Raw genomic sequence first — 17876 nt, 5'->3', positions numbered from 1 at the left:
CCCACGGCAGAACCAAACACAGCCCGGAGCTGAGAACACCCTAGTCCACCCAGGTGGCATTTAATTGTGCGCCTCCTTTTTCACTCTAGGCAGAACTGTGATTTTTGAAATGTTTATATTTTATTTCAGTTTATTGCATTACTTTATTCCTAGATCACAAAACATATGTTTAAAAGTACAAGTTGTGAAGTCCTGCTCCATGAAACTTTCACTATTTAACATGAGCAATTTCAAATACATTCTACTTCAATAATTTTTAACTTTAAGAGTGAATACTGCCTTCTCCCTCCCCAAAAGAATCTCTGTCAGTAATATCGACCTCACTATAAGCAACAAGTCGCAGACTGACTTTTCCCCACATCTCCCTCAAACGCAGCAACTCCTCCCCCATGCCCTGTCTGCCCTGGCCGGACCCCACAGCTCACTTCCTGCTGGACACACTTCACCTTCCCCCGTTCCCCCACCGCTTTGCTACTGTCCAGCTGGGTGGGCTTCTTAAAAACTCCCAATCAGATCTTGCCATGTCTCTTATTCTTATTGTTCTCTTGATCTTGCCTGTTCCCCACAGTCCTTTGCAGCCTGGCCTGCACCCCGCTATCCCCATGTGCTCGGGGCTCTAGCATGGCAGGGTGCTTTCCGGCCTAGAAGCCCCCCAGCCCCTCTCTTGGGGTGGGGGGGCACACCTGTTGGATCTTCCCAGAGCACTATCCTCCACCCATCCTCCTTGCTAAACGAACTTCCAATCCTCTTTGATATTTCGGCTCCAACAGTCCTTTGTCCAAACTGTGGGAGAAGGTCAGGACTAACCCCCACCCCAGAAGACCTCGTCAGCGACCTGCACACACACCCTGCATTTAGAACACCCCATTGTGTGTTCATTTCCTCATTCTCCCAGTGTGCCCGGCACTGATATCGCCGCGCCTTGCACAAGGCCTGCCCTTGGCCCACGGTCTAAAACTCTGTGCTGAACGATTTGGTCACTTCCCTAGTAGGCAACGGGTTGGATTTCCCCACACACTATTTGTGTGGATTCTGTCTAACCTCAACTTGTACTTTGTAGTCTTTACAGCCTTGTTAACGAAAGAGATAAATCTTTCCTTGAATATATCAATTCAGCAATATTGTAAAAATGGGATGAGTTGTCTTTGGGCCATTTTCATTCATGGAAGCAGCAAGTTTAATTTTGTCCTTGCAATTATTAGTAAGGCACAATAAATTGATACATACATTTACACAGAGGCCTGACTAAGGTCACTGATTTGCTACTGAGGCGTGAGCTCTATCCCTAAACTGACGCACACTCCCAGCTTCCTTCCAAGCTTGAGCTGTTACTCCACTCTGTCTCCCCCTGGCATTGACAAAATCATAAATCAAGTGGCGGAAAGGAAAGGGCAGAACCTTGGCCCAGAGCAAGGCCGTGTAGCGCAGCTGCCGGGAGAACTCTGAATTGCTAGCGCCGTCCAGGAAACGGCTCAGGGCCCCTGGCCCGGCCGCAAGCACCTAGATCAAGATGCTTTGCCTTTGGCTTGTTTGGGAACACAGTGATCTGAGAAACTAGAAATGGCCCCTCTCAGTGTACTGAGGGTGCCCTGTCAGGCTAGCATTACAGGGAGCTGCCCTATGAAAAGGAGACTTGGGTCCAGACACAAATGGCACTCTCCTTAACTGGAGGAAGATCTTATGTCTCTCCTTGACTTCAGGCATGAGAGATTCAGACAAGGGCTTCTCATGGCATCACATGTTCTATGGGATATGTGCCCACTGATGGCCTGGGGGGCTGCATGTGACTGTCTGGGGATGGGGTGAAGGATGATACTGCCGTGCCTCTGTTGCCTGGAGTAGCACAAAAAACCTCTCTGCGCCATGGTTTTCTCCTCTGTGGTAGCCAGGCTGGGTGGGGCATTGTGAGGACAATACAATGGACAAGGCAAAACCCTACCCTTCAGGGTCTCGAGCCCTGGTAAGTTACAGAAGTAGGCTACACGTGCTGCTTTGCCTTGCAAAGAGGACCGTTACGTGCATCAAATATGAAAACAGATGTGAGCAACTGCTTTGTAGAAAAATAAAGAATGGGATCCATTTGGTCTACCGTTAATGTTATTTTTGCTAATGGTGCTAAGTGCTAGTTTTCCACAAATTTCTCCTCAAATGTCTTTTTCTTGGACAATTCTTAGCTTCAATGTGACCTCTGTGCAATGTTTTACTGGGCCCAAATCATCAACCACTGTATCCAGTAGAAATACAAAAGTCAGGCTTACTAGCGTGAGGCGGGATGGTGGGAAGATGTGCTGCTGTTGGGACGTGAACAGCCACACACCGGCATTGCTATTGCTGACAATCAGCACATAACCAACCCTCACTGCAGGAAACTGCCCTTTGAGGGGGAGAACTACAGACCTGGTATGAATCCTAAATGGACAAAGTCCAAATTTTATTTAACTTAGGCCACTTGCTCAGATCTCAAATGCAATAATGGTTGTAGAAAGCAACTGAAGACTTTACAATTAGTGAACTTTAGACTTTGCTAAAGGAAACAATCATTCAGGACCCTTGTGCCCACTGTCTCCACTGCCTGGGAGAAGAGGGGACCTCGACTGAGTGAATGGAGGTCCTGATGTGGCCTTGAGCTTCCCTCACCACTAGGCGAATTCTCAGGTCCCTTCAGCGAGAAAACATTCCACCGTCCTTAAACACCCCACGATAATGACTGAACATTATGTGTGTCTGGATTATTAATTAACTTTCTCCAGACCAGCAACGGCAATCAAAAGACACCACCAATGTGTCCCAACGCACTGGATTGGGTAGGCAACCGGGGAAACAGACACAATCATTACTTGAACCAAGATAAGCGAAAACTCTACCCCAAATTAAAGACAAAAAGAGTACAAAATTAAGGATTTTCTTAATTTAATTTACTGTAGAAAAAGCCCATGTGTGGCAACAAAGGAGCCAGTAGGTTACTCTCACACATGGCCCATTGCTGGCTAGAACATAAAGTGCTAGGATGTCCTCTCTCTTGCATCTTGGCACACTATAAGCAAGTGAACTGGTAAGAAGCCACATTGGCAAGAAAAATGTTGCCAAATTATTACATCTTATTTAGGAAAATCTCTGGTAAACAGGGAAGAAAGAAGGGAGAAGAATGAGATGGCTGATCTCCACGGATCTCTAGAATCCAGTAGTCACAGGACAGACCTGAAAGCCCTTTTAAAGGACAGAGCAAAACTGAGAAAATAATCTCTTTTCTTAGCGCATCCCATCCTACCTACCAAACCAAAGTTGTCATGTTACTTTGTCCTGGATCCTCTTATCTGAAAACACAGAAATGCAATTGTTTAGGAAAACTTTTTTGAACAGCTAATATATTTCCATAATGAGATTTTTTGGATGTTATAAAAGACAAATCATGGTGTCAGAAAAGAATTTTTAAAATATTGAGCCAAAAAAAAAAATACTTACCACCCAGATGACATTGGATGTTTCAGTTCTACTGATCTGTATCTGAAATACCATTTTAAATTCCTGATTATAAGGAAGGTTGTGGACAGTCCATTGTAAATGCAAACACTGTTGCGTAGAATTGATGGAAACTTGAAGTGCTTCAGGAGTCAATGGTAAACGTTCAGCCAAGACTGAAAAGACCAAAACAAGGTATGAAATAACATTTAACAGGAGTGTGATTGATAGTCATGGATAATTAAACTGTTCAATATCATCATCGTTTAGCTTTAGAAAATATTGTTCATATACGCATCCTTGAACCAGACACCTTGAAAAGCCGGAAGAGAAATTAGAAATCACTTAGCAGAGATAGAAATTAAGACCTAGATAAGTGAAATGACTTGCTCACAATACACAGCAAGTTCATAAACTGAAAAACCATTAAACAAAACTAGAGGATCCTTTCTTAGACAATCTAACTGGTTTGGAAATTTATAACAAGACTGAAAAAGAAAGGACTTTTTGCTATAAATTTCATATTTCTGGAAATCAAAAATGAAAGTTTTATTTTGTGGGTCAATATTTTATAGTTTATAGAAGGATATAAAGTAGGAGCACATCTTATCTCTAGAGATGATCACTTAGATCTCAATCTGAAATTAAAACACCTCTAACAAGAATTTACTGAATCTTGGAATGAAAGTACCAACATACTAGGCACTTAGTATCAAACAAAATAATTGTAACAAGGTTCCTAGCAAAAGGAGGAACCTAGTTGGAGAGACATGATGGACTCCCATGAAATAATTAAGAGGCTGCAAGTGTAGAGTAGTTAGTGGTGTGATGGAGTCTGTAAGAGAACGGGGATTCAAATATGAAACAGATTTGCTGAGGTCAGAGGCCTTGGGAAGCAGTCCAGCATCTCTTAGGCTGTCTTTAAACCATCAGTGATGTCACTGCCAATGACCAGCACACAGATACATCTGTCACTTGACAGAGGATGGGCCCTGACTAAGTTGAGCCTTAGAAAACAACAAATCATGACTTTCCAGTTAAGAGGAGGAAAGTATCATATAGATTTGAAAGAAACTGCGTATTGCTGATTTAACTAAACTATTCCAATTGTTGGATTGAGGGGGTCTGAAGTAAACTGGGAATGGTACAGACGTATTGAAAAGATAAAGACCATGTTTATAAAATCAGCTGGTATCTGATGACCTATGGTATGACAGATACCATCTTTAAAGCATTTCTTTTTCTAATTCCATGGGGATTTCTCTTAGCCATCTGAAACACTCTGGCACTAAGTTTAAAAGGCAAGACTGTATCTCCCTTTGACAACAAAAAATGGAAGCAATCTCCAATACTGAAAAAAATGTCTCCAAATTTTTATTCTATTTCTATGCTATTCTAAATGCTGCTTTTCTTAAAGTAGTAAAAATAACAACAATGATATTGAGCATGTACTATTTACCAGGCAGAGTGCTAGGTGCTGTCCCATGTGATACCTACTATAGAGCTGTTAGTAATTTTTTATAGATGAGGAAACTGAAGCTCCATGAGGATAAACAACTTACACAAAGCTATGTGGAACTTAAGTAGAGATATCCCTAATACCCACACCTGTGCCCCACTTAACAGCACCGTCCTCCAACTGTTACGACAGGAGCGCTGGCCCCATCTGAGGTCTCATAGACTGGAATGTTTGAGAAATGCTGCATGGCTCTAACAGTGTCCTGCCACACGCAGGACACAGACATCACGACGGGGCTCTGGATGGAGCCCGATGAGCAGAGGAGAACCCCTGGTGGATGTGAGACAAGTGTGAAGTCCTTCATGCAGTTGGTCCACATGGTAGGAGGCTTCAGATCCAAATAAGGCATTACCCTCAGAATTTGGAGGAAAACCCTCAGAAAACTCATTCTAGGGAAGTGAGATTAACAAGAATGTCAATAAAAGGAAAGGCATTAGCCATCAACAGCCACCTTCCCAGAAAGTTGCCCATGCTTGGTGACATTCTGTAAATGCAATTCTGAGGAGGGCTAGGGTGATAACTAAAATCTCAATGTGGATTCCATGACCTTGGATTTGGCAAAGGGTCCTTAGAGATGACACCAAAAATATGAGCAACAAAAGAAAAAACATAGACAGAACGTCATCAAAATTTTAAAATGTTATGCATCAAAGAACATGATCAAGAAAGTGAAAAGACAACCTATAGAATGTGAGAAAATATTTGTAAATCATATATCTGATAAGGTTCTGGTATCTAGACCACATAAAGAACTCTTAAAAATAAGCAGCAAAAAGACAAAGCACTCAATTTAAAAATGGGCAAAGGACTTCAATGAACATTTCTCCAAAGAAGATACACAAATTGCCAATAAGCCCATGAAAAGATGTTCAACATCATTAGTCATTAAGGAAATGCAAGTCAAAACCACAATGAGACACCATTTCATACCCATGAGGATGGCATAGTAATAAAAAAATGGGAGTAACAGGTGTTAGTGAGGATGTGCAGAACTTGGAGCCCTCATACACTGCTGGTGGGAACGTAAAAGGGCTCGTATCGTGGAAAACATTCTGGCAGTTCTTCAAGAAGTTAAAATACAATTACTATATGACCCAGCAATTCTATACCTAGGTATCCAAAGAATTGAAGGCAGGGATTCAAATAAATACTTGTCCACGAATGTTTGAAGCAGCATTATTCACAATAGCCAAAAGGTAGAAAGAACTCAAACGTCCATCAGTGGATGACTAGATGAGCAAATTGTGGTATATACATATGAAGGAATATTACTCGGCTGTAAGAAATGGGATACTGATATATGATACAAATTGGATGAACCTTGAAAACATTATGCTAAGTGAAAGAAGCCAAATACAAAGGATACATATTGTATGATCCCATTTCTATGAAATACCCAGAATAGGTAAGTCCACAGATACAGAAAGCAGGTTGGTGGTTGCCAGGGGCTGGGAGAGAAGGAAATAAAGATTAACTGCTTAATGCAGTTTCCTTTTGAGGTGATGAAAATGTTTGGGAAGTAGATAAAGGTGGTGGTTGCACAACATTGTGAATGTACTAAATGTCACTGATTTGCTCACTTTAACCACAAAATGGTTAATTTTACATTATGTAAATTTCACCTCAATAAAAAATGTTGAAATACATGATCATGATAAAAATGTTCAAGTAACATGGAAATTGAGCTCCCACAATCCTACCAACTCCAGTTTCACTCCATTGTCAAGTTTAAATCATATATGCTTTTCTTGAAATTTTGGACACACTTTTAAAAACATATTCGACTATGCACCCAATTTTACGTTTTTTAGAGTACATGTTATTTTTCTGAAAACCTATAAAAAAGAAATAAAACTAAAATGTTAACTGTCATTATTTCTGGATAGTGAGGTTGAGTGATTTTAATTTTCTTGTTTATACTTTTCTGTATTTTGTAAATGTTCTTCAGAAACATGAGTTAGTTTCAGAATCACATCCTAACTTGTATTTTAAAAGAATTACTCCTTTAAGATATCTGGTTCACTCCACTCTAATGATACTCCAGATAGTGTAATTCCTCCACAGCATTTCTAAGCCCTTGTTTGGAGCCATGATTGCAGCTTGCTGTAAAAATCTATTTCTGTGTTTATCTTCCTGTAGACTGTGAGCCAAACAAGGTTGCAACTAAGTCTTACTCAGCTCACGGAAACCTGCCACTTGCAGGACAAGATATTCAGTGACTGGTTGCTGAATGAATGAGTCAACTACCAGTCTGAACTTTATTTCTGGAAGCTTGAGAAAGCTACCATATGTTGCTTTAGACAAAAAAGGAACTCTTTACATTAACATAAATTATCAGGGAGTGTTGAATGACTCAGGTGCTCAAGTGACATCAGTCAGAAATAATCTGGTCAAAAGCAATCTAGGACTTCCTTGGGCAAGAGTGGAAAATACCAAGGTAAAGTCAGAGAGATCAAAGGCACCATAAAGATTATCAAGTCCAGTCCTATTACTTTTCAGATGAGGAAGCTGAGATGAATAAAAGGGAAGTGACCTCGCCATAGGCATGCAGCCAGAGCAGAGCCCAGGGCTCCCGACTCAGTCCAGCTCTCCTTTCACCGCACTGGAGTGTGGCCAAGAAGGTCAGGTTTGGGAATCAGACTCTCTTTCCACTTTCCCATCCTGTTTCCCAGACCGTCCTAATGCTACTGGAGGAAATAAACCATGGTCCATTCATAGATGGGATACCACGCGGCAATTAAATATAATGTTGTTTCTAGAAAAACAATATCAAAGAAAAACACTCATTATATGTTGTATTAATTGTTTTAAGTACCCCCCTAAAAAACACCTGAGTGTGTATATAGTATAATTTAACTTTTATTTAAAAACACACTACACATTTACATCTCTATCTGTATCTACATACACACAAAAGGCGAGGAAAATATGTCAAAATGCTGCAGTCATGATCTCTGGCTGATGGAAGTATGTGCCCAGGGTTAACTGCAAAGAGTATTGGCTCTGTCTCCCTAGTCAGGAGAAATCACTCCCAGTTACTTGAAATAGATTCCCAAATCTGAACCTGGCTGGGGGATCGAGTGGTAAGCCAAACTCTTTAATAGTTTGAGTGGGAGTTTAGTAAGTATGTGGTCAAATGCAGCAGAAACTGAGACAAGAAATCCAAACAGTACAGGTGAGGACAAAGACAGGATTATTTACCAAAAGGCCATGCTTGGCAGAGAAAGCAGGAAGCAGCGATGAAGACTAATTGAGAGAAAAACTGGGAAATGCATGTCTGACCTAAACAAAGGAAGCTGAGAGGGCGAGCAGCAGAGCTTGCTCTGAGAGTAGAGTGCCTTACATGTAAAAGGCACATGGTAAAGAGCGTTGGGTCAGATAATGAGACCTCACTAGGAAGATGAACTGGGCTGAGAGTTAAATGCCTGGGATTTCCTGGTGAGCCTGAAGCTGGGGCGGTGGGTCTGGCTGGGCCTCGACATTCTTAGTGTGCAGGCTGTCCACTCAGCCCAGTTGCTTGCACTTAGATTTTAACAAGTGAGATAGATTGTGTGACAGGTGTACATACTGCAAATGAGAAATCCTAATTCCCACCTTCTGGCCCCAAATGATGGAAGAAACCAACAATCAAACTATGATTTTTTAATAAGCCATAGGAAGTGGCCTCTTCCCATGTGCCCTGGACCTAAAATAAACAAACTCAGACCTAAAGAATATCCAACAGAGAATTGAGCTATTATCAGAACAGTATCTCCTTCTTTTTCCAAATATCTTTTCATGGAGTTTTAAGAGAACATGAGAAATTCTACACATATTCCTTGCAAACATTATTTTCTTGAATCCATGGACAGGAATTGTGCAGATAGTTAGTAAGAACATACACATGTGCTCTCTATTACAAAAGAAGTACAGCAAAGAATAAATACAGGAAGAGAAAAATGTAAAGCTTTATATTAATAAAATATAGATAAAAGCAATGAAAATTTATGAACCAATAGAACCTCTCTCCCAAGTTTAAGAATCTACTCTTAAACAGGTTCAAAGTAATAATAAGTATCCATAAATATTTTGGAGGTGTTGACATCTAATTGACCTTATTTACAAAGTTGATTTATCTCAAAATACCCTCCCTTGGGGAGTGGCTAAGTGACAAATATTTATCTATAAATAGCATTTCAGCACTTAGTATACTGTCTTGCAGAGACTTGAGAGACTAGAAACTTACAAATTTTCATGGCTTTCACCAATATTGTACAGGCTAACAGCTTCTCAATGAATATATTTGAGGGACATGAAAACTTGTTCTAACCTAGCAGCAAATACTGATTTGGTATACCCCATGTCTTTCCCCAGCAAGGTGCAGAAGGAACAACTTTGGCGATGGCCTGGTGAAGGACATAGATTATGAAGTTCTACAGGATTAGCTGTACTCACAACTGCCCTGATGACCAGTGCCTTGGCCAGGAAGGCAGGGTCATGGGGTGGCTATATTAAAATGAGCCATGAAGATGAGGGGAGCCAAGACTAACGCAACCACTGCTTTGAGAGACTGACAAATCTCATTACCTCCAAGTAATTCCCAAAGAAGGAAGAAGTATTTAACTTTTCTCCAAAGCACCAATTACTTCATTTGGGCCCTACATGATATTTTTTTCTTCACTGTTCTTCCCACGTCTTACCTTCACTCTGACAAGTCCTCAAGGACAGCAATGTTATGAGGAATGTTGTCTGGAAGACTGCAAAGAGAGCCATAGATTCCAGTTTTCTGAAAAAGATAAATTATAAAGAAGGAAAATTTTATTTAATTTTAACTCTTAGCAGGTTTCTTTGAGACAATTGTGGTAGACGATGGCATTAAAGGCTCCCATTCTTCTCCCCTCCCTCTATCCATGTCTCTTGTCATAAGAGCCTCCCCCCGCAAAATAGGAGTAGTATGTTTCCCTGCCCCACGTGGCTTCCTCTGGCCCATAAATGCAGCCGAAATGATAGTGTGCCAGTTAGGAGACTAGGCCTCAAGACACCTCGTGCATTTTTGCCTGCTCTTTGGTATTTCCACCTTTGACATGAAAAGAGCATTTCTAGGCCACCAATGAGCAACGCATGACGCAGAGCCAAGCCCCTCGGCTACTCCAGCTGAGGCCAGCCTGGGTCAGCCAGCAGCTGGCCAGCCCCCAGCCGAGAGCAGCTGACCCCAAGTGTGGGAGCCACAGACGCTTATTTCTGTGTGCTGCTGAGGCTTGCTGGCCATGCACAACTGATCAACCCATTCTTTCAACCAAGCAAAGGTTGGTGAAGAAAGGTCAAGCAGAGAAATAAGAGTTAAATATGAACAATGAACTTGGATCAGAAAGAGAACAAATACCATAGTCTCAAAAGAGCTAAATGTAAAATAATTCCTTGGGGTGTGGGGGAGCATCTCCATTCCTCCCTCATTAAAATTTAACTTAGGACAAGTTAGCATATTCTCCCAAGAGACAGTTTCTCATTGTTCCAAATAGTTTCCGGTTTTCCTTGCCTTAGAAAAGAGTTGTAAAGTACAGGCCAAAGGGTTTCACTGATTCATCAGGTACTTGGACTGTGGGACCATCTGAGGCCATAAAGAATCAGCCTGGATGACCTCAAAAAGGCTAATATGTTCTTAATTTAATAACAAATGTGTTAGTCAGGGGAAACATTGAATTTCACTTTTCTACTTCAAACTCTGACTCAGCAGAGGGCAGCAACGAAACAATTCATTCCAAGGCAATTTTTGACCCTGTCCAGCCACCTGGATTTCATCAAAACCTAGAAATTCAGGGAACCAGATCATCAACTGTCATTACGTATGCCCTCTATTTCACTTTAAAATAACATTTTACAGGTAAATGGGAACAACAGTGAAGACAGGAAGAGGGTAAACCACACCATTAAATTACTCTAGGGCGGTCAGACCTGCCTACTGCTGAGCCCAGTTGCAAGCAGAGGCAAAGTCTACAAAGAACAGCTTTGGGTCATATGCCTATAAAGGCTGCTTTCTGCTCCTTCCTATTTTGGGCAAACAAGTCATTCATACCTCTCCCAAATCTTTACTTAAAACTTCAAATAGGTTCCACTGAGGGAGGGGACTTGAAGATAGCGGACTAGAGGCACCTGGCACCCACCTCCACACAAAGGACCAAAAACACATGAGTAGATAATCACATGTTGAATAGAGCACCTAAGAAAAAACACTAGAATTCAGCAGAGCAGTGACAGGGAACCTCTGAGGCTTGGAAGGAGAGGAAAGCAAAGCAGCTGACCAGCCAGGGCTGGCTCAGAGCCAGGGGAAACTCCCCAGTGCCAGGAAAAGGTAAGAGAGATCCCCAGTGGTTCACATTCCTATGGTGGACTCCTGCAATCCTAGCCACAAGAGAGCCCTCTGCCCTCACAGGCCCTGAGACTAGTACAGTAAGCTGCCTGGAATCCAGTGAAGGCATTGTTCCAGAGGGCGTTCTGCTGGGTCCCAAACACCTCGAGACCTAAGCAACTGCAGCATGGCACCAGGTTGAGAGCCCAGCCCCCACCAGAGTACATCCTGCCCTTGGGACCTAACAGCTCCTGCATTTCCAAATCCTTGGAGCCTCAATGACATCATCCAACATCCACCCAGAGGGCTGCAGTGTTGTAATGTTGGCTGGACCCAGCCGTGCAGCTTGGCTCCTGGCACTCTAGCCCATGTAATGTCCTACACCCAGGGGAGCAGGGAGTGTAGTACAGTGGGAGGCTGCTCCCAGGACAAAGGGAGCTGAAGCACATGCTCCACAAAGCTTGAGAGCCCCTTGCCTGGGGCCACTACAACTGATAGCAACCCAACCCCTGGCAGCAGGGCTGCTGCCCACTTGCATATGCCTTCAGAGGGTCTGGGGACCAGCCCACCCCCCTGACCACTGCCACCACTACTGCCTGAGTGTGCCATGCAGGTGTCTGGGAATCGACCTGCCCCACCCACCAGAGCCTGTGCCCAAGCACACCATTGAGTAGCCTGAAGACAGGCTTGCTCTGCTCACAGCCAACCCACCCGTGTCCATGTTTGTCATCTGGGGGCCTGGGGATTGATCTGCCTTGCCCATCACCACTGGCACCTGTGCATACGTTTTGAAGCCCTGAGGATGGGTCCACCCAGTCTGCTGGCACCCACACACATTGTCCAGAAGCCTGGGGATCAACCTGCCCCTTCTGCCACTGCCAGCATCTGCACATGCCTCCTGGGGGCCTAAGGAGGGGCGTACCCAGCCTGCCATCACCACCACCACAAGCACCCGCCTGCACATGCCACCTGAACAGCTAGGAATTGGCCCACCAGCCTGCTGTCACTACTGTTCGTACCCACGCATACCCAGGGATTAGCCTGCTGCTACTGCCATTGCTGACATCAGACATGCTACCCATGGGCCAGAGGACCTGCCTGGCTGACTGGCCTACCACTGCCGCTGCTGGCACTCAAGCAAGCCACCTGGAGGCCTAAGGACTGGCCCACTCAGACCCACTACCACCAGTGCCAGCATATGCCACATGGGGTCCCAAGCATGCTAGGCCTGCTGGCACCACTACTGGGGCTTCAGGGCCTGATCACTTGGTGTCTCTGTCCACAGCAAAGTCTCACCATGGCCTCCACTAACAACAGCAGCCTAAGCCACTGAAGAACTCACAGACACCACTGAGGGTGAAATCATACATAGACTATACTACTGCACCCACCCCAGGATCAAAGCCAAAACACTATTCAACCAATGCTAAAAATATATTATAGAAAAAAGTCTTTCCCTATGAATGCAAATCCATATAATTGGAAGTGACTGTTTCACTAGATATTCAGATATGAATATAAAGAAACATAAAAAATCAAGGAAACATGATACCTTCAAAGGAACACAATAATTCTCCAGCAACAGATTCTAATGAAAAAGTCTATAAAATGCATGAAAAAAGTTCAAAATAATGATATTAAAGAAGCTCAGTGAGATACAAAAGAACCCAGACAAAGAGTATAAAGAAATCAGAAGAACAATTCATAATCTGAATGAGACACTTGACAAGAGACAGATGTCATAAAAAAAGAACCAAATAAAAATCCTGGAACTGAAGACTTCAATGAATGAGATAACATATAAAATTAAGAGCTTCAGAAATAGTCTATATAAAGCGCAAGAAAGAATTTCTGAACTTGAAGACAGGTCTTTTGAAGTAACCTAACCAGATTAAAAATAGAGAGGGAGAGAAAAAAAAGAATAAAAAAGAAGGAAGAAAGCATATGTGACATATGGGACACCATAAGACAATCAAATATTTAAATTTTGAGTGTTCCAGAAGGAGAAAACATGGGAAAAGGCATAGAGAATCTATTTAAATAATAGCTGAAAATTTCCCAAGTCTTGCAAAAAAAAAAAAAAAATAGACATTCAGATACAGGAAGCTCAAAGATTCTGAAATGGATTCAACCTATAAAAGTCTTCTCCAAGGAACATTATAATCAACTGTCAAAAGACAAAGTGAGAATTAAAAAACACACAAAAAGGAAGAGAAAAGCATCAAATCATATATAAAGGAACCCTCATCAGACTAACTGTGGATTTCTCAGCATAAACCTTACATGCCAGGAGAGAAGGAGCTGACATACTCTAAGTGCTAAAGGAAAAAACAAAACAAAACACAAAACCCTGCTATCCAAGAATACTATATTCAGGAAATTATCCTTCAAAAAATGAAGAAGGAAAAAAGTCTTTCCCAGACAAGGAAAAACTGAGGGAATTTATCACTAGACCAGTCTTATAAGAAATATTTAAGGGAGTCCTACATCTGAAAGTGAGAGGACAATATCTGCCACCATGAAAATACAGGAAAGTCTAAAGCTCACTGGTAGAACAGACACACAAGTGGGACTCAGATGTTACCACTACGAAAGACCACCAAACCACAATGGTGATCAGTAAGAGAAAATGAAAGAAACAAAAAGATTTTAAAAAACAACCAGAAAACAATAACAGAATGACAGGAATAAGTTCTAACCTATCAATGATAACCTTGAATGTAAACAAATTAACCCCTCACTTAAAAGACATAGACTGCCTGAATGGATTAGAAAACATGATCACCTAACCCCTAAAAAATGACTCAACTATATGCTGCCTACAAGAAACTCACTTCACCTGTAAAGATACATATAGACTGAAAGTAAATGGATGGAAAAAGATATTCCATGAAAACTGAAACCAAAAGTGAGCAGGAGTAACTATACTTATATTAGCTAAAATAGATTTTAAGTCAAAAAGTGTAAAAAGAGACAAAGAAGGTCATTATATAATGATAAAAGGATCAATTCAGCAAGAGGATTTAACAACTCCAAATATATATGCACCCAACACCAGAGCACTTAGATATACAAAGCAAATATTACTAGACCTAAAGGGAGACATAGACTCTAATACAATGATAGTTGGGGACTTCAACACTCCACTCTCAGCATTAGACAGATCATCGAGGTAGAACATGAACAAAGAAACATTGCCTTTAAACTGCACTTTAGAGCAAATGAACCTAACAAACATTTACAGAACATTTTATCCAACAGCTGCAAAATACACATTATTTTCATTAGCACATGGAACATTTTCCAGGATAGATCATGTTAGGGCACAAAACAAGTCTCAACAAATTAAAAAAAAAAAAAACAACTGAAATCATGTCAAGTATCTTCATAGACTACAATGGAATAAAACTAGAAATCAATAAGAGAGACTTTGGAAACTGTACTAATATGTGGAAAATAAACAACATTCTCCTGAATGATCACTGGGTCAAGGAAGTAATCAAGAAGGAAATGAAAAAAATTTCTCAAAGCAAATAAAAATGGAAACACATCATAACAAAGCCTAAGGGATACAGAAAAAGGAGTTCAATTTGGGAAGTTTATAGCAATAAATGCCTAAATCAAAAAAGTAGAAAGATTTCAAACAAACAACCTAACAATGCACCTCAAGTAGCTAGAAAACCAAGAGCAAACCTAACCCCAAATTAGTAAAAGGAAATAAATAATAAAGATCATGTCAGAGGTAAATGAAATAGAGACCAAAAAATTATAAAGGATCAACAAAACAAAAAGATGGTTTTTTGAAAAGATAAACAAAATCAATAAACTACTATTCTAACTAAGAAAAAAGAGAGAAGACCCAAATAAAATCAGAAATGAAAAAGGAGTTATAACAACTGATATCACAGCAATACAAAGGATTTTCAGTGACTATAATGAGCAACCATATGATAATAAATTGGAAAACCTAGAGGAAATGTATAAATTTCTGGACACATACAACGTACCAAGATTGAACCAGAAAGAAATAGGAAAACTGAACAAATAAGTAACAAGATTGAATCAGTAATAAAAAGTCTCCCAACAAAGAAAATCCCAGGATCAGACAGTTTTACTGCTGAATTGTACCAAACTGATAAAGAAGAACTAACACCAATTCTTCTCAAACTATTCCAAAAACTGGAGAGAAGGGAATTCTCCCTAACGCACTCAACAAGGCTAGCATTATCTTGATACAAGGACACATAAGAAACAAAATATCCCTCATGAACATAGATGCAAAAATGCTCAACAAAATACTAGCAAATTGAATCCAACAACACATCACAAAAATAATACACCATGATCAAGTGAGATTTATCCCAGGAATGAAAGAATGGTACATCACATTAACAGAAATGAAGGACAAAAATTATACAATCATCTCAATAGATGCAGAAAACACATTTGATAAGATTCAACTTCCCTTCATTATAAAAACTCTCAACAAATTAGGCATAGAAGGAATATGCCTCAGTATAATAAAGACCATATATGACAAACTCACAGCTAACATCACACTGAATGGGGATAAGGTGAAACCCTTTTCTCTAAGAACTAGAACAAGACAAGGATGCCCACTTTCACCATTCTTATTCAACATAGTACTGAAAGTCTTAGCCAAAGAAAGCAGGCAAAAGAAAGAAATAAAAAGCATCCAAATTGGAAAAGAGGAGGTCAAGCTGTCCCTCTTTGAAGATGACATAGTCTTGTATATAGAAAACCCTAAAGACTCCACTAAAAATCTCTTAGAACTGACAAAAAATTCAGTAAAGTTGTAGGATACACAATCAGCATGCAAAAATCAGTAGTGTTTTTATACACTAATAATAAACTGGCTGAAAAAGAAATGAAGAAAGCAATCCTATTTACAATAGCCTCAGAAAACACCTAGGAATATATTTAACCACAGAGTTGAAAGACCTCTCCAAGTAAAACTACAAAACACTGATGAATGAAAATGAAGAGGACACAAACAAATGGAAAGACATCCCATGCTCATGGATTGAGAGAATTAATATTTTTAAAATGACCATACTCCCAAAGCAATCAATAGATTCAATGAAATCCCTAACAAAATACCAATGGAATTTTTCGCAGAAATAGAGAAAAAAACAATCTGAAAATGTATATAGAACCACAAAAGATCCCAAATTGCCAAGCCAATCCTTAGCACAAAGAATAAAACTTAAGATATCACACTACAAAGTTGCTACAAAGCTGTAGTAACCAAAACAGCATAGTATTTGTATCAAAACAGACACATAGACCAATGGAACAGAATAGAGAACCTAGAAATAAATCCACATATTTGCAGCCAACTGACTTCTTTTTTATTTTTTTCAGGACACAATTAAAATTTGCTTTAAATATTAGGGGAAGTTACACACTTCCACTTAATGAAGAAAAACATTTTTATAGTCCAGAGGTCTTTTATTTTTTATGCTTATTATGCCATGAATTCATATGGAATAGGTTCCAGCAGCTCAGGCTCCTTCCCATTAGTTCTCACAAAGTGTGCCTCTCTGGATGGAGCAGGTTGGTGCTTCAGTGGAACCTAGGTGTCTTTCTCTTTGGCTTCCTTCTTTTTATGAAAATTTTCTTTCATATGTTTCAGGAGACTATTTTGGTTCTTAGAGTGCTTAATATGCTCAATATGCATATTACCTCTGTTGGCAAGAATCTTGCCCTTAACTTGTTTGTTTACAACAATGCCAACAGCATGCTAGGTAACATAGACTCTTCCAGTTTTGCCATGATAATATTTTTGGGCATGCCTTTTTGAACAGTACCCATTCCCTTGATGTTTACAATATCAACTTTCTTGTAGATTCACATGCATATGGCCAAAGAAAAACTCCATGTTTTCTAAAGGCCTAGAGAACATACACTGGGTGCCTTTCCTCTTTCCCTTTGTGTTCATCATTTTGGTGAATTACTAGAAAATGACAGTTCCAGCCAAAAGGCAGCCCTATGACTTTGGCAAAGATTCCAAGAACATACAGAAAGGACATCCTCTTCAATAAATAGTGCTGGGAAAACTTGATATCCATATGCAGAAGAATGAAACTAGACCTCTATCATTCACTATATAGAAAAATTAATTTAAAATGTATTAAAAGCTTAAACATAAGACCTGAAACAATAAAACTACTAGAAGAAAACTTAGGAGGGAAATACTTCAGAACATTGACTTGGCAAAGATTTTATGGCTAAGACCTCATAAGCACGGGCAACAAAAATGAAAATAGACAAATGGGACTATATTAAACTAAAAAGCTACTGCACAGCAAAGGAAACAATCAGCAGAGTAGAGAGACAACCTAAAAATGGGAGGAGGTATTTGCAAACTATTCATCTAACAAGGGACTATAAGTAGGAATGTAAATTAGTATAGCCATTATAGAAAACAGTATGGAGGTTTCTCAAAGAAATAAAAATAGAACTATCACACAAGCCAGCAGTCCCCTACTGGATATTTATACAAAGGAATGGAAATCAGTATATCAAAGGGGTACCTGCACCTTCATGTTC

At 40.4% G+C, this 17876-nt stretch overlaps 1 protein-coding gene across 5 annotated transcripts in view; it reads right to left on the bottom strand.

The window, feature by feature from the left end:
- OSMR (oncostatin M receptor) overlaps positions 1–17876 on the bottom strand; it is a 62176-nt gene that overhangs the window by 32192 nt on the left and 12108 nt on the right. For all 5 annotated transcript variants that reach the window (XM_045565772.1, XM_045565770.1, XM_045565775.1 and 2 more), the window contains exons 2-3: positions 9658–9743; positions 3463–3635 (exon numbers count right to left, since the gene is read on the bottom strand). In XM_045565772.1, coding sequence (XP_045421728.1) covers positions 3463–3635; positions 9658–9730 — 246 coding nt within the window. In that variant the 5' untranslated portion in view covers positions 9731–9743. The remainder of the gene's footprint in view (positions 1–3462; positions 3636–9657; positions 9744–17876) is intronic.

This window comes from Lemur catta, chromosome 12 (genome assembly GCF_020740605.2).
Source record: "Lemur catta isolate mLemCat1 chromosome 12, mLemCat1.pri, whole genome shotgun sequence".
Classification (NCBI taxonomy): Eukaryota; Metazoa; Chordata; class Mammalia; order Primates; family Lemuridae; genus Lemur; species Lemur catta.
This window is presented reverse-complemented; position numbering and strand designations above follow the sequence as displayed.